Source organism: Aureobasidium melanogenum, assembly GCF_000721775.1.
Source record: "Aureobasidium melanogenum CBS 110374 unplaced genomic scaffold scaffold_23, whole genome shotgun sequence".
NCBI lineage: Eukaryota > Fungi > Ascomycota > Dothideomycetes > Dothideales > Saccotheciaceae > Aureobasidium > Aureobasidium melanogenum.
The window spans coordinates 249,146-266,083 of record NW_024470075.1 but is presented as its reverse complement, the minus strand read 5'-3'; the positions used below and the strand labels follow the sequence as shown (position 1 = coordinate 266,083).

Below are 16,938 nucleotides of genomic sequence, written 5' to 3'. Positions count from 1 at the left end.
AAAAGGCTGCTGCTGAAAAGGCTGCTGCTGAAAAGGCTGCTGCTGAAAAGGCTGCTGCTGGAAAGGGTGCAAGATAACGCCGCAGCAGGAAGAGTTGGACAAGCGCGGGCAAACGAGGTCGAGTCATGAATTGCAGCAAAGCAATCGCAAAGCTGCTGTCATAGATTGGGATACTTGGAGATGCAGATATGTTGGTACTATGGAGCAAGATTAGTCAAAGTATGTAGTGATCAGCAAGAGGAAGTTTGACCCATCCCCGCGAAACTCTGCAAAGCGCTGGACAAAAGAGGTGCTTGTGGGGGTTGACCTCTTATGTTTGACACAAGAAACTCCGCAATCTGCCGACATCTTGAGAATCTGAGCGGAGAGTCCGGAAAAGCATGTTGAAAAGTGTCTTTGTATAAGATTTCACAAGATCTCATCGATGTGCTGCGTTAACACGTACAGTTCAAGTGCTGCTCAACTGTATGAAAGTGAATCGTTTTGGCGCTTCTAAGATAACGACTATTTATATCGAGCCTTGGCAAAACACGCATTCCAATCACAAACAGTCCCTAAGCGCCTGGCTTTTGACGCGAGCTTTAGTCCAAGCATGCTATAAACCTCAAAGCCCAACATACTTACAACCTTCTACCTACTCGGTATCACTGTGCGATCGTCGCTACGATGGAGACGTCCGACGCCAAGTCATTATCGACCGACTCTTCGCACTCAACTACACCCAACTCCACATCCACATATAAATACTCTCATGAATCTTTCGAGACATTCCGCAAGAAAGTCGGAGCTCTGGCTCATGATATTGGATCCAAATCTCTTGAGAACATCGTTCGCATATCGGGTGGAAGCTTCAACAGAATAATAGCAGCGGATCTACACAGCCATGAGACAGCATCCACAATTCAAAAGGTCGTCTTACGGATCCCACGGTTTGCAGAGGACACAGATCCACTGAATGAAGACATTCGTAATCAGTATTCTATTCTCGACGCAACTGCCAAGCTTGGCCTACGTGTTCCTCGTGTACTCGCTTACGACTGTACTTCAAACAATGCTCTCGGCATGCCATTCTCTCTGCAGACGCGACTTGAAGGACAAGCACTGGATCTGACCTATGGGGATCTGACAATCACCGAAAGACTCAGCACAGCGAGCGAATTGGTACGTCTTTTGGCAGCAATCGAGAACATGAAGTTTCCGAACCCAGGCAGACTCGAATGCTCTGGAGCAGTGCCCGACCGCCATGGAATTGGCAAAGTAGATGACACTAGCCCTATGGATATTCTACAGGTCCAAGGTTTTGGCGTCGGTGTCGGATCATCCAGATCGAAGCCGACCTCCCCATCACCAACTTCATTACGAGAGCTCCTGAGTACGCAGTTTGATGCCTGGATACAGCACAAACTTGCAGATGATCCTACTGAAACGTTCGACGCCGGAATGTTTCAGCGTTTGAAAAAGATCTATTCCGAGATGGATGAGTTGGGATTCTTTGAAGATCGAGCTTCACTCAACTCCAATGTTCTATATCATTGGGACCTTGAGCCTCGTAACATTCTCATTGAACGAAACACTACTGTTCCTTCTTCCGATGCCTCTGAAGAACACCACGTACAGATCACTGGCGTGTTAGACTGGGACGATGCTCTAAGTGTTCCTCCTATCCTCGCACGCAAACCTCCTATCTGGCTCTGGGATTTCTCTGATGATGAAACACTTCCCTCGTCTGTCCTTGCACACTATTACGGAGACATGGACCTTATACCTCCAGAACTCTACAGTGATGCTAGAACTCGTCTCTCCAAGGAAGACTTACAAGTCAAGAAGTTCTTCGAATCAGAAATCACAACTAAGCTCTATGGCGACACCAGCTCCGCAAGCCGGGAAGCTTATCTCGATGATGCATATGGAAGAGGAAGATGGATTCGGCGTCTTTGGAGGTTTGCTCTTGAAGGCTTCTACGATAGTCAACACATCTCTCGATACGAGGATTTTGACAAAGATTGGACCGAGTATAGGAAAACGCAGGTCATAGCCTAGGAAACAACAGCACATCTTCGCTGCCTTTGCTCCTACAAGTAGTTTGCCAACATTAGAAGCAGAATCTGGGAATGAGTTTCTACCTTTAGTGAACATGTCTCTCGAGTTGTCGTGCTCAGACGATGAGTTCTTGACATGCTTGTGAATCTCTACTATGCACGCAAACAGTCGAAGATCCCTCGTACTCCATATTGCCTGCCAACGGCTGAGGTGGCCATCAGACGTCCTTAGTGCCTGCCCGCCAAAGAATGAGCAGGTTCCGGGTGTCTATAGGTCAGGATCTTCGTCGACCGTGTAACAACCCTCTGATTCGAATTGCTTCCGATGTTCACGCAGCCAGCGCATCCATGCGCCCGTCAGACTGACTGTTGAACCGCGGTGTTGAGAACAACTAAGAGTGTCGGAAGCCCATCTCGCATTGACGAGATCAAGCGCATGTCGGCACGTACACGTGAACCCCGAATACTCGTCGGGCCACATGAAGTCTAGAGTTCTGAGAATGATCTCTGCCGGGATCGCATCGAAGAGGCTTGCTTTCGCTTGCCTGGCCGCCATGTTGAGAGTCTAGCGACGGCCTCTCAAGCAGCGCCAGGACAGTGCAAGGGAGATGAATTGCTAACACACAAAGCGAAGACGGAGCTCTTAAGCGATTGAACAAGACAGCAGCGAAGTGTAGTTGTGAAGCAAAGACGCTGATAGTCAACATTGTTGACAAATGCCGCGTCTCGCGTCCGTCACCTCGACGGCAGGCATTCAAAAGCGTCGAGACAACGTTGCAAGCTGTTTCTCGATAGTTGAGCGACAAAAAGGAAGATCGAGATGCAAAACATACAGCAGCAGGGATCCCCACGTGGTCACCCACCGTAGTACTAATCTGCCGTTCAACTGCTTATGTATGGCAGAGCGGACGGGATGCCCAGTTTTCAGCTGACTGTGGCCGTATGTGCTCGGAAAGCCGTTCTTAACGTACATAATCACTGTCACGTGCGATCATCTTTCACGAAAGCATTTCAGTCAGTTGATCATGATCAAAAGTCGCGTCTCGGGCGCCAACGGTGAATTTTCAAGATGTTCAATAAATTCTGTGTTACAGTCCTGTGCCAAGAAGACATCGATTAGAATTCTCTTTGCATTATCTCAATGCGGCAATCCATGATCCCATATACAGATCTGCATGCTTATAAGGCAGTAGGTTCGCAATTGCCGGCGCCAGCGTGGGGCGATTTGGTCATCCACTAGCCTTTTTTCTTTTGGCGGTCCTTGCTGATTACCACGACATCTTGAGATCGAGCACTTACTGTGAACCACGGCACGGGAATGACAACCGTCGACGGGACTCGAGTAAGGAGCAACGGAAGCAACGCTAAGATGACAATTCAATGCAGTGTCGATCAGCCTGCGTCTTGGTACTTAGGTTGCTGGTCTGTCACTGATGAGAGCGAGAGCTAGGCTCGACAACTCTTCTCAATTTCGTGTTTGGGTGAAATGAAATATCAGCTTCCTGTGTTGACCCTTGCAGCCGCTGTGACTGGTGTGCAAGCGTATCAGCACCAACTCGATGTCCCCGATTCAGCATTCACCTCATGGCAGCTTCCTACTGCCGTTTCGGGACCATGTGACGTCTCAATAGGACCTGACAACTTCATCTACGTGCAAGAATTCTTCGCCAACAAGATTGCGCGCTTCAATCAAAATACTGGTGAATTCACCGAGTACGACATTCCTTTCACTGTACCTGGATTAGACAACTTCACCCTACCATTGCCTAGCCACGCAAAGTTTGAACTCCTGTCTTGTGCCATTCGTACTGGCTACGATGGCTACATGTACTTCAGCAACGGGGCCCACAATCAGCTTGTGCGCCACGATGTTCACAGCGGCGAGACCGTCGTCTTCACCCCTCCTCCTCCGCTCCTGAGTGTCTTGGGCAACCTTGAACCCTTCAATGACGTGACTTCTGCTCCGGACGGAATCTACTTCACCCAAACCACTGGCAACCAAGTCACGAAGTTCGATTACGAGACACATGAGTTCACCTCATGGACTGTACCTACGCTTCTTGCAATTCCTCTTGGCATCTACTATTCACAGCATGATGATGGAGTTTGGTTCTTAGAGTTCGGTGCTTCGAAGGTCGGCCGTCTGGATCGTCATACCCATGAAATTGAAGAATTCGATCTACCTCTGGATGCCCTGCAACCTCTTGTCATGCGTGCCGAGACGATAAACGAAGACGGCAGTTCGACTCTCTGGTTTGCATGCACAACTTCATCCTCCATCACTGGAATCAACACCCGAACCGGAGCCATAACTCCTTACCTTGAGCCTAATGCTCCCACAGAGACTGTTGAGGTTGCTCAAGATTTGAAAGGAAATGTGTGGGCTACGCACATCTTGCAAAACACACTGGGCGTACTCAACCCAAAGACAGGCAATGTCAGTGTTGTTGTTGAGCCAAGCGTCATTCTGGACACTCCAGGTATCACAGTGCCATTTTATGGCGAGAGCGGTATCTTCGGGTATGCTGTTGGCCAGCCACCAGGTCAAGGACAGAAAGATATTCTCGGTGACTCGATCTGGTATACGCATTTCCTGACCAATCAGTTGATCAGGCTGAATCTGACGGATATCGAAATTCCTTGAGCACAGGTCCAGAGGAGGTGAGATACCGGGCACATGTCAAGTCATCAATCAAGCACGAGAGGAAGCGCCCGTTGAAGTTTTCTTCCCCTCCTGTAAGCCAAAGGCTGTCAAATCGTGACTGTAAAAATGCATAGTACTTTTCATGAGGGTTTGACGTCCACGGAAAGACTCTTGCCGAGAGCGTGAACTCGAGTCAGCTAGCTGGTTATATGCTTGCTGCAGATCGAGCGTCGTGCTTCTCAACCAAACCAGAAGCACGGTCAGTATGCAGGATATCAATTACAATACTCTTTATTAATAGTAGCGCACCCAGCAATTGATCTTCGTGTATAAAATCGACATGTCAAATTGTCTTCACTGCCTTTCTTATTACTCTCTGATTTTGACATCGGCTGATTCACCACCAGCAACATGCACCACAGCCTTAGCATTATCGTGCTTTTGGCCACTATAGCCTATGGCCAAACATATTGCCCAGCTTCTTCTGTCTTCAGGGTGAAATCAGTCCTTACAAATTCAACCAACATCAATGCCACAAGCTCTTTCGGCTACGTGAAATCATCAGCCTGGTATTCCGATATTTATCATGCGATCCTCGACCCTGCAGACTCCTGGACCGGAACAACAGCTTATACCACCGACATCTACAATCGCACTGCTTCTTATCTTGAGTTTCCAGACGACGAATACGAGCACACGAGGGGGTTGACGCTGAACCCCTTGACTCAAGCTTCACCTACCAACTTTGCAGAAATCAATGGTGCAGATGATCTTGGTATTTGGCCTGGAACTAAGGGCGTGTTTTACGACGAAGCTGGAAAGATTCAGTACAAGGGGTTCGATGGACACAACGTGCGCTGGCACGGTAAGTTGACTTGGTTGTTGATTCATGTCGCTCATGGCTGAGATCTATAGGTTGTCCGAACCGCGACTTGGAGTGGGCAACCGATGTTACTCGGCTCGGATACAGATTGCACAACGCGACCATACCAAAAGGCTGCTACGACCTCGATCTTGCCATCGAATATATGGTTGGTTGGGCGGGCCACGCCCGGCGGGTTGCCACCTAAGTGCTGGAGTTAGGCTTGATTGGACTGCGAAAGCTTGAGATAGACTATCATTGTTTGGAAAAATAGATACTGAGTTTGTCCGTATCGCAGATGCCAGGCCCTAAGCTTTACGTGCACATTTCTTTCCTTCCTTCTTCCCTCCTTTCTGAGCCTTCTGCTCATTACTCTTTCCTGTTACCTCTGCTTCCGATCGAGGTAGACCCGCCCGTCTCAAACGACTTAGAAACTTCTCGTCCTTGAGTTCTTCTTTCGATATGCCAAAGACTGCACGGTATATTGGGCCCATGTCATGCGGGCCACAAGGACGTGAATCTCCACTTGCTCTGCGCTTTTCGAAGAAGTTTCGGAGGCAGTCTTTGATAGCTTGTTCGATGGTGACAGTGTGCGAAGCGACACCCTCAATTTGACGTGGTTTAGGAATACCTTCCTGATCTAACTGCTCGAACTCTGGGACATCTGTCAGGGTTGGTGCTAGAATTCGTGTATTTTTCACCAAAGCGGCTTCTTCGGCTGTAAAGTATGGTGTGCTGATGTATAGCTCATCTGTTGTTGCAAGCGTGCGTAACTCTGCTGCATGATCGGTTGCGATATTGCAAAAGTCGTGGAGAAAGACACAGACTTTGTACCACAGGTTCTGGTCTGCTTGGAGCGTTTGCAATCCCTCACTGCTATTCATTTTTGGTTGTTGATTGGATCGACGCAGGAATGTGTGTCCCTGTTGGATTTGTGGATAGAGACGGGTCGAAGTCGGGATGGATGTTGATACAGATGAAAGAAGTCGAGACGGGGGTTGATGTTGATGTTGATGTAGATGAAGAAAGTTAAGATGGACAGCGAAGTGCCGGCGCAGATAAGAACGCAGGAGCGCGCTTGCCATATTCTGACTGATTCATTCCACGTGGTATGTCGTGTGAATTGCTTGCGCATGGGGTTGGATTAAGAAGACTGGAATGATCAAGTTTGAGCAAATTCTGATCACACCCATGTTTTGTTTACTTACATACAGTTCGACTGTCAAACAATACTATTCACGTCTAGCAGAGGCTCATTATGTGATAGCCTTCATTGATGCAAGAAAGTAATCTTGTCAGCCGCTCCTTCCTCCAACTCACACAAACGTCCAAAGTCACCGACTTCCCAACCTCTGAGCATGACCTTCCTCTCAAAAGCAGCCAAAGGACAACTTTTTCCAGGTCCATCATCACAGCCAGGTATAGGCACGACGCCATCATTGACGACGACACGAACGTAAGGCTCTGGATGAGGCGGATTGCAATATACATGATTCGGATAGAGTGGAGCGTTAGAATGGCAGTAAACCTGAGGACATACCATACGCTCAAACTCGACCCTTCCGCCCATGGGAACAATGGAAGAGGTTCTCCACAGCCTATCTTCTGGTGCCCGATCCGTGGGCAGGTCTTCAGCTGACGGAAAAAGATCCAACGCAGACAGCAACGGTAAGATATCTCCATCATGCACGAAACTGAAGAAGAGGGATCCAGCTGAAGTGCCATTTGAAAGTAGGTTGGTAGTAGCGTTCAAGAACGGGAAGCCGCGGCCTGCACTATACTTGTTTCCAGGCCCGGTGCGATAGTAATGGAGTACGTCCCTAGCATACTCAAAATCTCGCCACTCATCGTGTGTGAAGACATCACACCAGGGACTACTTCCCCGAGCAAGCAATTCAAATCCGCAAAGTTCTTGCATGGAAAAGACTTCGTGGATGCTCAAATTCAAGCCTGGATTCTGTTGCTCCAATCGCTGAATGATGGGTGGTATATAAATGTTTTGCCATTCTTTGAGTTTGTGCAAGCCTTTATGTCGTCCTTCAGGATTGTGTGGTTTGAGGTAGGCTTTGCAGGTATTGCCTGTCGTCAATGTGTCGGCACCTAGTCCCGAAGTCTCGGGTATGATATGCAATTTTGCAGTGTCGGTATTCCAGTCCACGCCCCAGAAGCCGCCTGCGAAGTGTTTTGCAGTCTCGACTACGCGATGGGAGTCTGCAGCCCAAAAGTTTGTTTGGTTGCGAGCGATCGCTGTGGCACGAAGATCTGGGTAACGTGTTCGAAGAGTGACACCTGCTTGGAAGGCGCCCAGTGAACCAGCATATGGTCCTACAGGAACCAATTCACCGATATTGGATCTATAATCCTCGTCCATGAAGAAAGTCCAGCTCTGGAAGAAAGACAGATCACCCTGGAGAGCAAAGTCTAACGTTCGAAGGCGGTTGTGAAGAGAGACCATGTCTGTAATTTGATCAGAACCAAAGAGGGAAGGATGTTCGGTATGGAGACTTACGTTCAGCTGTTGCATGCGTCGGATATCGTTCGTTATGTCTCGCTATCTGAGATAGCGTAAGCCCATATACAGGTTTCGAGAAATGCTGGAGAGCTCTTACCATGTGCACTTGTTCTATGTGACAACCCTCAGGTATACTTAAATCATCTCCATAGACACCGTCTACTTTGGAAATCCATGGTCCATTGCCTCCAAGGTGATATAAGATGTTCCAATTTTCGTTTGCGGTGCTTAGGATTGGAACCTGGGGATAATCCCATTTGCTCAAAATCGTATGGAGTTGGTCGTGTATTAAGGTCAACCAAGAGAGCTCCTGTTGCAAGCCAAAATATACTGCGACCGCAACGACAGCTAAAGAGACTGGTAACAACATGATCCTCAAGCCTATGGAAGGAAGGCTTTTCAGTTTCTGCTTGCTTGCTTGTGGCTGCTCAATTACGATAGTCGGACGAACTTCTCATAATAAGCTGCAGAGGCGGATAACCTCTCAAGGAATACTCATGATGGTCGCATCGCCAAAAGACATAAAGATGTGTCGTGGATGACAGGCTGTCTTGGTCTTTACCGCCGCTCAACACGATTCGCGGACAGGATCCACATGAGAAAGCGTGCACGGACCTTGACCTTGATGGCAGAACAAAGACATACAAGAAAGTCACAATCAAGAGCAGTATCCTCGAACATAGAGACCTAGACACGAATCACGACACATGCCTCATGCTCTACAGTGAATGCGTTGGATCCGTGACCTTTGTCTGAACATCGCAATACGAAATTGTCGATTCAACCGACTGTCTGCTTGGAAAAGAAAAGAGAACAAAAAGATGGACACTGAAATGTCCTCATGCAAAGTCATGTCAACCCAATCACCATTCGAACTTCGTCTGTCGTTGCCCAGTCCTGATCGCCATTTCTACGCCCCAACCATCGCCCACACCGTGTCCCTAAGATGTATGAAAAAGAAGAAGAAAGAAAGAGAAGCATGCACCTAGAAGATGGTGCCAAAGTCCTCATCCACTTGTGGAAGAGGCTTGCGAGGGCTAGTGCGTTCGCCATTCTCGTCGACGGCGGGCTTTCGGTGTCTAGGTTAAAGTCAGTATAGGATCAGGAGCTTATTTGGACAAGTACTTACTTGAATGTGAAGCCAACAAACAGATTGCGGCCCATCTTCTCGTCCCTCTCAGCCATCTCTTCGAGCGCCTTCTGCTTGTCTTTGACTTCCTTGTACTTGGCCATGTCCTTCTCGCTCTCAAAGTCGTCGAAGTAACCAGCATCAGTCTCACTGTCGAGTTCGGGCACGAAGGGGGCACGCTCTTCGCGCAGTCGGTCCCAGCGAACTTCAGCAAAGTAGGCATGAGCCTTGACCTGCGAGATACCGCGCAGCCTCTGGTTCTTTCCGGAAATGAGACGAGTGATGAGATCCCATGTACGACGAGAAAGGAAGTAGTTGGGATCTTCGTACTCAGGCTTGCGCAGGACGGATGACCAGCGCTTCAGATTTTGCCATGTCTCGTCGACCGTCGCACCAGCGAATGGTGGGTATCCAGCAAGCGCCTCGAAGAGCATACATCCGAGAGACCAGTAGTCAACAGTGAAATCGTACTCGTCGCCCTTCAACACCTCAGGGGCCATGTAGTCGGGGCTTCCAACGATACTCTTTGCGTAGTTGACGTCGCGCTCACGCAGACTGCGGTATCCTTCTCTTCTCTCCTGCAGCGAACGCTCCTCGATGGGCCTGCCAAAGGGAATAGCATCGCGGGGCATGTTTCCGACCTCCTCGAGCTTGATGCGCATACTCTCAATCTTGGCTGGGGCTAGGAAACCAGCAGCCAGACCAAAGTCGGTAAGCTTGACATGACCAGTGCTATCGATCAAGAAGTTTTCAGGCTTAAGGTCACGGTGGATGTAGCCGAGCTGGTGCAATGCGTCGACGCAGAGGAACATTTCGGAGATGTAGAAACGAGCATGACGGTTGTGCAGAACACCAGTGTTGTTGAGAAGAGTGCGGAAGTCACCACCGGGGACATACTCCATGGCGAGGTAGATGCTGGCCTCATCCTGGAAGGCGTACAAAAGACGCACCAGCCAGTCACTCTTTGCGGTGGTGAGAATGTCGCGCTCGGTCAAGACATGGCGCACTTCATCGAGCTTGAATAGCAACTTCTTGCTCATGACTTTGAGAGCGCAGACTTCGCGTGTGTCCTTCTTTTGCGCCAGGTAGACCTGACCATAACCGCCCTGACCGACCTGAGTGAGAATGGCAAAATCACCATGGTTGAGACGAGTGCGTCTGGCACGGAGCTTTGCACGTTCGCGTCCAAGGTACTGTTGCATGTTCGATTGGTATTCATCATTGGGAGTCTGCGGTGGTGGAGGATTGTGGGCATGGAAGAGTTCGGTACGCTTCTGGCGGGTTGAGACGTAGTTGAGAAGATCATAGTAGTGGTCAAGGAAGTCTGTGCTGTTAGCAGATTCCAGCAAGCTGGAGAAAGTTGAACTCACAAAGTTGGGTAACGTTAGCCAGACGCTTGACGGTGGGCTTCTGCAGCTTCTCAATCTCTTCTTGTGTTAGGCCACCAGAAATGACACTGCGCTGTCTGCTCAGGGGCTGTTCGTCCTGGCGATACTGGCTCTGTCTGCTCGCCGCAGCTTGGCTGACATGATCTTGTTGCTGAGCGCCAGGGCGAGTAGGTGGGGTGTTCTCCTTGTTAGATTTGCGCGTAGGGCTGTGATCTTGGTTTCTGGGAGTCTTTGAAGGAGAGCCCAGGGTGGGCAGTAGTTTCATGGCATTGGAGAATACGTCGGGCAGGTCGAAGGCGCCAGGGGGCATGCGGTTCTTGCTTGGACTGCCCTGAGGTGTCTGAGCCGGAGAGATGAAGGGTTGCGCATTATGATTCTGGTTCTGGTGTCGTGGAGAGGTGGGAGTCAGAGGTCGCTCGCCCAAGTCGCTGCCAGCGCGCGAATGCATTGGCGGCGGCATCATGGGCATGTTCAAATGCAGACTCTTATCGGGAGACGCCATGCTCTTTTTGTAGAAGAGTGTCTCGAAGCGCTGGTCTGATTTGTGTATGATTGATTGCTCGAGATGCTTGATTGATTGCTGACGAGGGGAGAAGCAACCGTTGCCGCATCAACATCTTCCGCCTCCACGCATAAACAAACCCTCCGCCAAACACCCACCCACCACAAATACTTAATGACTTCACAATTAGATTTCTGCCAGGTTGCCTTATCTTCTATCGTTCGACACTCGTTTACACCACGTCATGATAGCATGCGACCGTTGTGGGAAATGACAGGCCTCCCAGCCAGTACAATTTCATTCTGTGTCGACAGCCATCTACATCATGAATCCAGCTAGACGCCCTCAGTCACTCAATCAAGCTGTAACGGGCTTTGCCTGGACGCCCTTGAAGTCCTCGATAATGCCTGTCCACAACTGCTTGAGAATACTAGTCTGCTCCGCAATAGGTGCTTGAGCAGCTTTCTGAGTGGCTGCAGCAATTTTCTCCGCCATGCCATGGAAGTCAATCGTCATTGCATTGTTATCAGAAACCTCGGAAAAGTTGCTTATGATCTTGTCAGCTGCCATGGTATTGATCTGTGGTTTCATAACCATCTGCGGACTGCGTTAGTCATATTCTTCGAGTTAACATTCTTAAGGATACGTACCTCATCGGCAGCCTCAGGACTGTGAGCACCGGTACGCGCAGGGCTGAAGTTGTCATGAAGCAGAGGCACACGAATAGCAGAGGCCTCAGCATTGTCAGGGTCAAAATCGGGGAAGTAGGCAAAATCAATGGTAGAGCTGTCGTTGACGGCCTTGAGGGCACGGCTAGTGTTGAAGTGACGCACTGCTTTGACCTCTTCCTGCTGCTCAGCACTAGGACGCTTGCTGTTGTTGACAGCGGTAGTAAAAGCTCGAGAATGGGTCAAATCATCGGCAGACAGACGAGCCATGAGCTGTAACCTGATCAGTCCTGAAGCACGATACAATTGTTTGGGGAAGCTTACGTCGTGCATAGAGCCAGAGTAATCCAGCTTGCGTCTCTTACACTCGGCTCTCAGGCCTGCAATGTCACGCGGAAGGTTTGAGACAGGACGCTCAGCAGTAAGCAATGGCGAGGGGAAAGTAGCAGGGCCGGTCATGTGAAGCTGGCGACGGCTGCCACCAGCTGCCAGACGTCTGAGGGCGATGAACTGGTAAGCTCTAGGTGCGGACATGTTGGCGATGATGAAAAGGTGTGAGTGTCAGAAAGGTCGGTCGTCCTGGCGGAAAGGCTGTACAAGAAGCTACTAGGTAGATAAAGGATTCAGGTTTGGAGGAGAAAGAAAGTTGGAGGGGAAGTCACACAAGTCTATAAGAAAAAGGCCACCGTGGGGGGGTGGTACAGCTATGGGCTCTTGCATCAAGGCAAGCACGAACGACACACCGCTGGCCTCACCAGCAGCATACTGTATCTGCGAATAGCATAGCATGGAGAGCTTGTCAGCCCCGGATAAGCCTCAACATTCGGGATCTACATTAAGCTGTAACGCGGACCCCCTGTTCCGAGAGCCATCCCGACATCGAGTGTCGTTCGCGACACACATGCGGTATTCTGAGGAAGGAGCAACAGTCAACACCAGATTGTTTCTCCGTTGGGAAGCTATCTCGAGATTTTTACTTTGTTATCATCTTCATGCTGCGATTATAGCTGTTCTGTGCCTGCGCCGACCTCATCTTCGACCACACGTGAGCTCCAAGCCATCCATAGGCCTCCATACCCGGATCCCTTGCCGCGGGTTAGCGTGCATCCCCATAGTTCCTTATCTGCTGATGCTGATCTCCCTCCTGAACATCAGACCATCTCTTGCCTGGTCAGTGGTACCAAATTACCCGACCATTGCTCACCCTGCCTACCACTCATCTCTCTCCTAAGATTTGTATCGTCTTACCCAGCACCAGGCTCAATTTCTCGTACGTTTCAGTCTTTTTCAATTCATCCTTTCGGCAATTCCCCGATCATTTAGTTGTGTTTGTTCGGACTTGCTGAATTTCCCGATATCTCAATCCCAGCGACGAGCGGCTCTCCGCGCTCGAGTATCGGTCCGCCTTCAGACAAAGCACACATTCCATCAGTCTCAACAATCGGCATCGGGAAACATTTCTTTCTCTGTTATCTCTGACCGAGTCTGACGCAACCACGACTCTGTCTTGCTGTGCAACCATTTCCTCAACGTTGCCTGATTCGGTGCATATCGTTGTTGTCATCGATGCACTCGGTGCAGCGATCGGCTAAACAATCTCATGAAGAGAATCTCAACCTCATCATCTCAAAAAAAGCAGTTATTCAACCAGTTCAACATTTCCTAAATATATATAGTCCTTGATTTACGCACACTTCATTCTAGAAAAATGCTGTTGACGACTTCTTCCTATCAGGCCGACTGCCCCTCATCTCTTTTCCATCACCTTAAGCATTCGTCGAATGAATACGCGTATCAAATGCAAAAGACTCTGGGAATGCACAAAAGGCCAGAGGAAGATATCATTGATGATCCGTACGACTCTATATACCTAACTCTCTGATACAGGCAAGTCTCTGTATTGCTGATAGTCATGAATATCGTGTGCTTCGTTATTAGACAAATGAAAGAGAAAACAGAACAACCTAACTGTTCTATGCGAGACCAGTTCCCAAGCGCCAAACGCAATGCTAGAATGAAAGACGTAATAAACCTCCGAGTGGATATGAGATGAAAAGAAGGTCAGAAGCTGAGCTCAGTGGTAAGACTCCTCTTCGCGTTCTACTGCAGGCGTAAGAGGGCCTCTGCTGTCTCGCGCCGGCATGTCGAGTGTTGTTGATCTTGTGTGAAACGAGTTTCGCTCTGCTGGGGTTGGCGTGTTACTGCGACTTCCACCGAATGTCCCAGAACGCGGTCTGATAAGTGGTGTGGGTACGTCTGCAATCACATCCCGGCTGCTGACATCGCCGCCCATTTGCAGTTCGTTTACATTGGGCATTGGAGAAAGGATTGCCGGCATAGTTACCGATCTTCTCTTGGGCGTGCGCGAGCCAGATTTTGTCGGCGTCGGCATGACAGTCTCGTCTTCGGGCACGTTCCTAGTCATATCAATAGGTGTCCTCGATCGATCATCTCTTGTTTCTGAGAAGTCACGAGAGGTCCAACTAGGACGGTGGAGACGGGCCCCTCGAGGCAGGTTCGAGTAGCTCCCACTTGTGCTTCTATGACTCATTCCACTAGCAGCGCGACCACGGCGGATAGGAGTTTGAGAGGACTCTCCGTCCATACCTGGTGTTTGCGATCTCGAAGGTAGAGCAGAATACGATGCGTGTGGCATTGGCTCAGGACCTAACTCCTCCTCATGGTGAAGCATTGCCATCTCAGCAACAAAATCCGGGTCTTCGTCCTCGATCTTAGCCACTCGACGAACTTGCGAGACAGAGAAGTAAGGTCCCTTGGGCTCTCCAGTGACGACCTCAACGGGTTCTGGCCTTGGTGGACGAGGTAAATCGGTAGCAGTACGATCGAGGTGCTTGAAGTATTTCTCGCGAACGCCCATCATCCTTCTTGGTCGGAAATCTTCGTGGTTTCGGGTAATCGACATGTAGGAAGAGAAAGCTCCGACTGCAATGGCTATCAGAGTGACGATTACCAACACTCCTTGAATGACTATGATGACAACGCCAATCACGGTCGTAGTAATACGTTCCAGGTTGAAGGTGATATTGAAGGCAGAAGACAGAGCCACGGTCGCGACTTTGCTGAAGCCAAGCAGGTACACAACAATCACGTTGAGGCGTTGACCTTCGAAGGGCCTAGCCCAGAGAATGAAGATGAAAAAAAGAAACTCGACGACCAACAGACCAAAAACTTGAGTCGTGGGCTGACCCGAAGCGCCGGCATAGAAACAGGCTCGAATGAACTCGTAAAGGGTCCACGCAGCAAAGAACCACCACTTTGTACGGCGGTAACGAGCAGAAAGCCATCCAAACTTCTGGAGATATTCCTCATCATCGTGTAACGAGGGTCGGTCCTCTTCAAGGTGCGATGGTTGTTGACAGAGCGAGATCATTGGCATCTTGATCGAGATGGGCTTCTTGATTCCAAGCTTAGAAAGTAACTTCGATGGTTGCCTCCCTTCGGCTTGCTCGGCAGGAACTTCAGACTTGAGAATGGTACCCTGGGAGGCCATGCCGACATAGATGGCGTAGATGACACAAGCAGGAATACCAACGAAGAACAAGATGAAGATGATAGCAGCAACGGCTTTGACACCACCCGAGCTTTGGTAAGAGAACTGGAACATGGTTAAGAACATCATCATGAAGAATGCAATGAACAAGGTCCGCAGAGCAACAAAGGTGGTGTATCGGATCCAGTGCTTTCGGAAGAAACCCAAGCGCTCATTCTTCATGAGTTTGGCAGCAATGAAAGCCTCAAGAACCCACTTGAAAGCGATCACGCTAGCGACAAGGATTACGAGAAGAATGAGAAGCCACAGGAATCCGGTCACGAAGGCATTAGAGACACGAATGTTCTCCTGGGCTAGGGTACCAGCAAATCCAGAGTAGTTACCAGGTAGAGGTAGACCTGCTTGTACAGGCTGTCCATACCAGTTGAAGCCGCTGGTCTTGTTGGCCAAATCGCGTCTGAACAAATGTTCTTCGAAAGTGCGCGAAAGGACGTCTCGTCGAAGTTGGATGGAATGATCGCGCTGATAAATGTCCCAAGCGATGTCTCTTTTCACTGATAGACCTCTTCTATAGATCGACGAGATGTCAAAACCACCTCCTACACCGTCTTGGTTGGTTCCAGAACCGGCAGCGCCGACTTGCGATGTATTTCCAAGGTTGTTACCAATGAGTTTGTCAATAGAACGCTGCATTGAGCTGGAGTAAATCATGCCTCCTGACCAAGCAAAGTTACTCCACCAAGCAACGAGCACACTTGGCCAATTCATAGAAAGAGCTCCGGTAAAGAAGACATGCTGGAAAACGGAGAAGACGACCAAGACCGAGAGCGAGTGGGCATAGTGCTTCCGCATGACAGGCACACTATCTCCGTAGATGGCCGTTGCAAAGGAAGCGATCAAAGCAATGACGGTGAAGATCCCGAGGACTGATCCCACAGCTTTAGGCTGCGAAAAAGTGGCCCCATTAGTTACGACAGCTGAGTAACAACCAATTTCAGCTTGAGTCGAGTTAGCGAAAATACGAAGAATAGCCTCGCCCTCGAAGTCTGGAATCGAGAGAGCGATTGGAGGAATGGCAGCAACATCGGATTGAGCGACCGGGATGATGCCGTTAGCTTCGATGGGTATACTCGCGTTGAGCGGGCACAGGCTTGTTCATGTTAATGATAGACTGTCAAGTAGCTACAAAAAATAACTCACCTGGCAATATTTGCATTGCACGGATCAAAGGTCAAGTCGAATCGACCTTGTCCGTATGCATAGACACCGATGTACACTGCTTGGAATTAGCTCCATTCGAGTAAAATGGTAAAGGAGTCACTACTCACTCATCAGGCTTTCATTAGCGATGGCCGTGTTACCCGCCAAATGAAAGAGCACGGTCATGTTGTCTTTGTAATAAGCAGCATCAAAGCGAGTGACGTTGACAGCACTAGAACCCTTGCAATCTCCGAATTGTCCGGTGTACAGAGACGGTCTCCTGTCATCTGAGTACAGGGTAAGTAGGTCGTTGAAACACAAGATAGTGTCTTGTTACTGACCTGCCAAGTAAACAGTCTGGCCGGCAGAATTTGTGGTTGTCACATAGCGTGTATCACTAGCAGCTGCTACTGGTTGTATTGCAGCAAGAAGTGTAGTGGCTAATGCCAAAAGTCGCCAGGCGACCATGTTGCAGGTTGTGAA

At 49.5% G+C, this 16,938-nt stretch overlaps 8 protein-coding genes across 8 annotated transcripts; 3 read left to right on the top strand and 5 right to left on the bottom strand.

Annotated features, from left to right (window-relative positions):
• Positions 1–666: 666 nt before the first annotated feature.
• M437DRAFT_77916 (uncharacterized protein) lies at positions 667–2,040 on the top strand (the record flags this gene model as incomplete). The annotated part of the gene is made up of 2 exons (XM_041026902.1): positions 667–828; positions 910–2,040. The coding sequence occupies 2 exons, from the start codon at positions 667–669 to the stop codon at positions 2,038–2,040; spliced, it is 1,293 nt and encodes a 430-aa protein (XP_040876835.1).
• Positions 2,041–3,525: 1,485 nt separating this feature from the next.
• M437DRAFT_55869 (NHL repeat-containing protein) lies at positions 3,526–4,683 on the top strand (the record flags this gene model as incomplete). The annotated part of the gene is made up of 1 exon (XM_041022953.1): positions 3,526–4,683. The coding sequence occupies one exon, from the start codon at positions 3,526–3,528 to the stop codon at positions 4,681–4,683; it is 1,158 nt and encodes a 385-aa protein (XP_040876834.1).
• A 411-nt stretch (positions 4,684–5,094) lies between these two features.
• Positions 5,095–5,589, top strand: M437DRAFT_68779 (uncharacterized protein; the record flags this gene model as incomplete). The annotated part of the gene is made up of 1 exon (XM_041025171.1): positions 5,095–5,589. One exon carries the CDS (start codon positions 5,095–5,097, stop codon positions 5,587–5,589), a length of 495 nt encoding a protein of 164 aa, XP_040876833.1.
• Positions 5,590–5,853: 264 nt separating this feature from the next.
• On the bottom strand, positions 5,854–6,429 carry M437DRAFT_77914 (uncharacterized protein; the record flags this gene model as incomplete). The annotated part of the gene is made up of 1 exon (XM_041026901.1): positions 5,854–6,429. The coding sequence occupies one exon, from the start codon at positions 6,427–6,429 to the stop codon at positions 5,854–5,856; it is 576 nt and encodes a 191-aa protein (XP_040876832.1).
• Positions 6,430–6,815: 386 nt separating this feature from the next.
• On the bottom strand, positions 6,816–8,427 carry M437DRAFT_55927 (phosphoglycerate mutase-like protein; the record flags this gene model as incomplete). The annotated part of the gene is made up of 3 exons (XM_041022966.1): positions 6,816–8,002; positions 8,055–8,100; positions 8,155–8,427. The coding sequence occupies 3 exons, from the start codon at positions 8,425–8,427 to the stop codon at positions 6,816–6,818; spliced, it is 1,506 nt and encodes a 501-aa protein (XP_040876831.1).
• A 615-nt stretch (positions 8,428–9,042) lies between these two features.
• On the bottom strand, positions 9,043–11,043 carry M437DRAFT_68777 (kinase-like protein; the record flags this gene model as incomplete). The annotated part of the gene is made up of 3 exons (XM_041025170.1): positions 9,043–9,136; positions 9,187–10,510; positions 10,557–11,043. 3 exons carry the CDS (start codon positions 11,041–11,043, stop codon positions 9,043–9,045), a joined length of 1,905 nt encoding a protein of 634 aa, XP_040876830.1.
• A 390-nt stretch (positions 11,044–11,433) lies between these two features.
• Positions 11,434–12,278, bottom strand: M437DRAFT_77910 (uncharacterized protein; the record flags this gene model as incomplete). Its single annotated transcript, XM_041026900.1, has 3 exons — positions 11,434–11,673; positions 11,727–12,017; positions 12,069–12,278. 3 exons carry the CDS (start codon positions 12,276–12,278, stop codon positions 11,434–11,436), a joined length of 741 nt encoding a protein of 246 aa, XP_040876829.1.
• Positions 12,279–14,169: 1,891 nt separating this feature from the next.
• Positions 14,170–16,743, bottom strand: M437DRAFT_10142 (TRP-domain-containing protein; the record flags this gene model as incomplete). Its single annotated transcript, XM_041018548.1, has 4 exons — positions 14,170–14,275; positions 14,339–16,405; positions 16,456–16,531; positions 16,584–16,743. Coding segments are annotated over 4 exons (2,409 nt in total), but the record flags the coding sequence as incomplete, so codon positions are not given.
• Between the last annotated feature and the right edge of the window lie 195 nt (positions 16,744–16,938).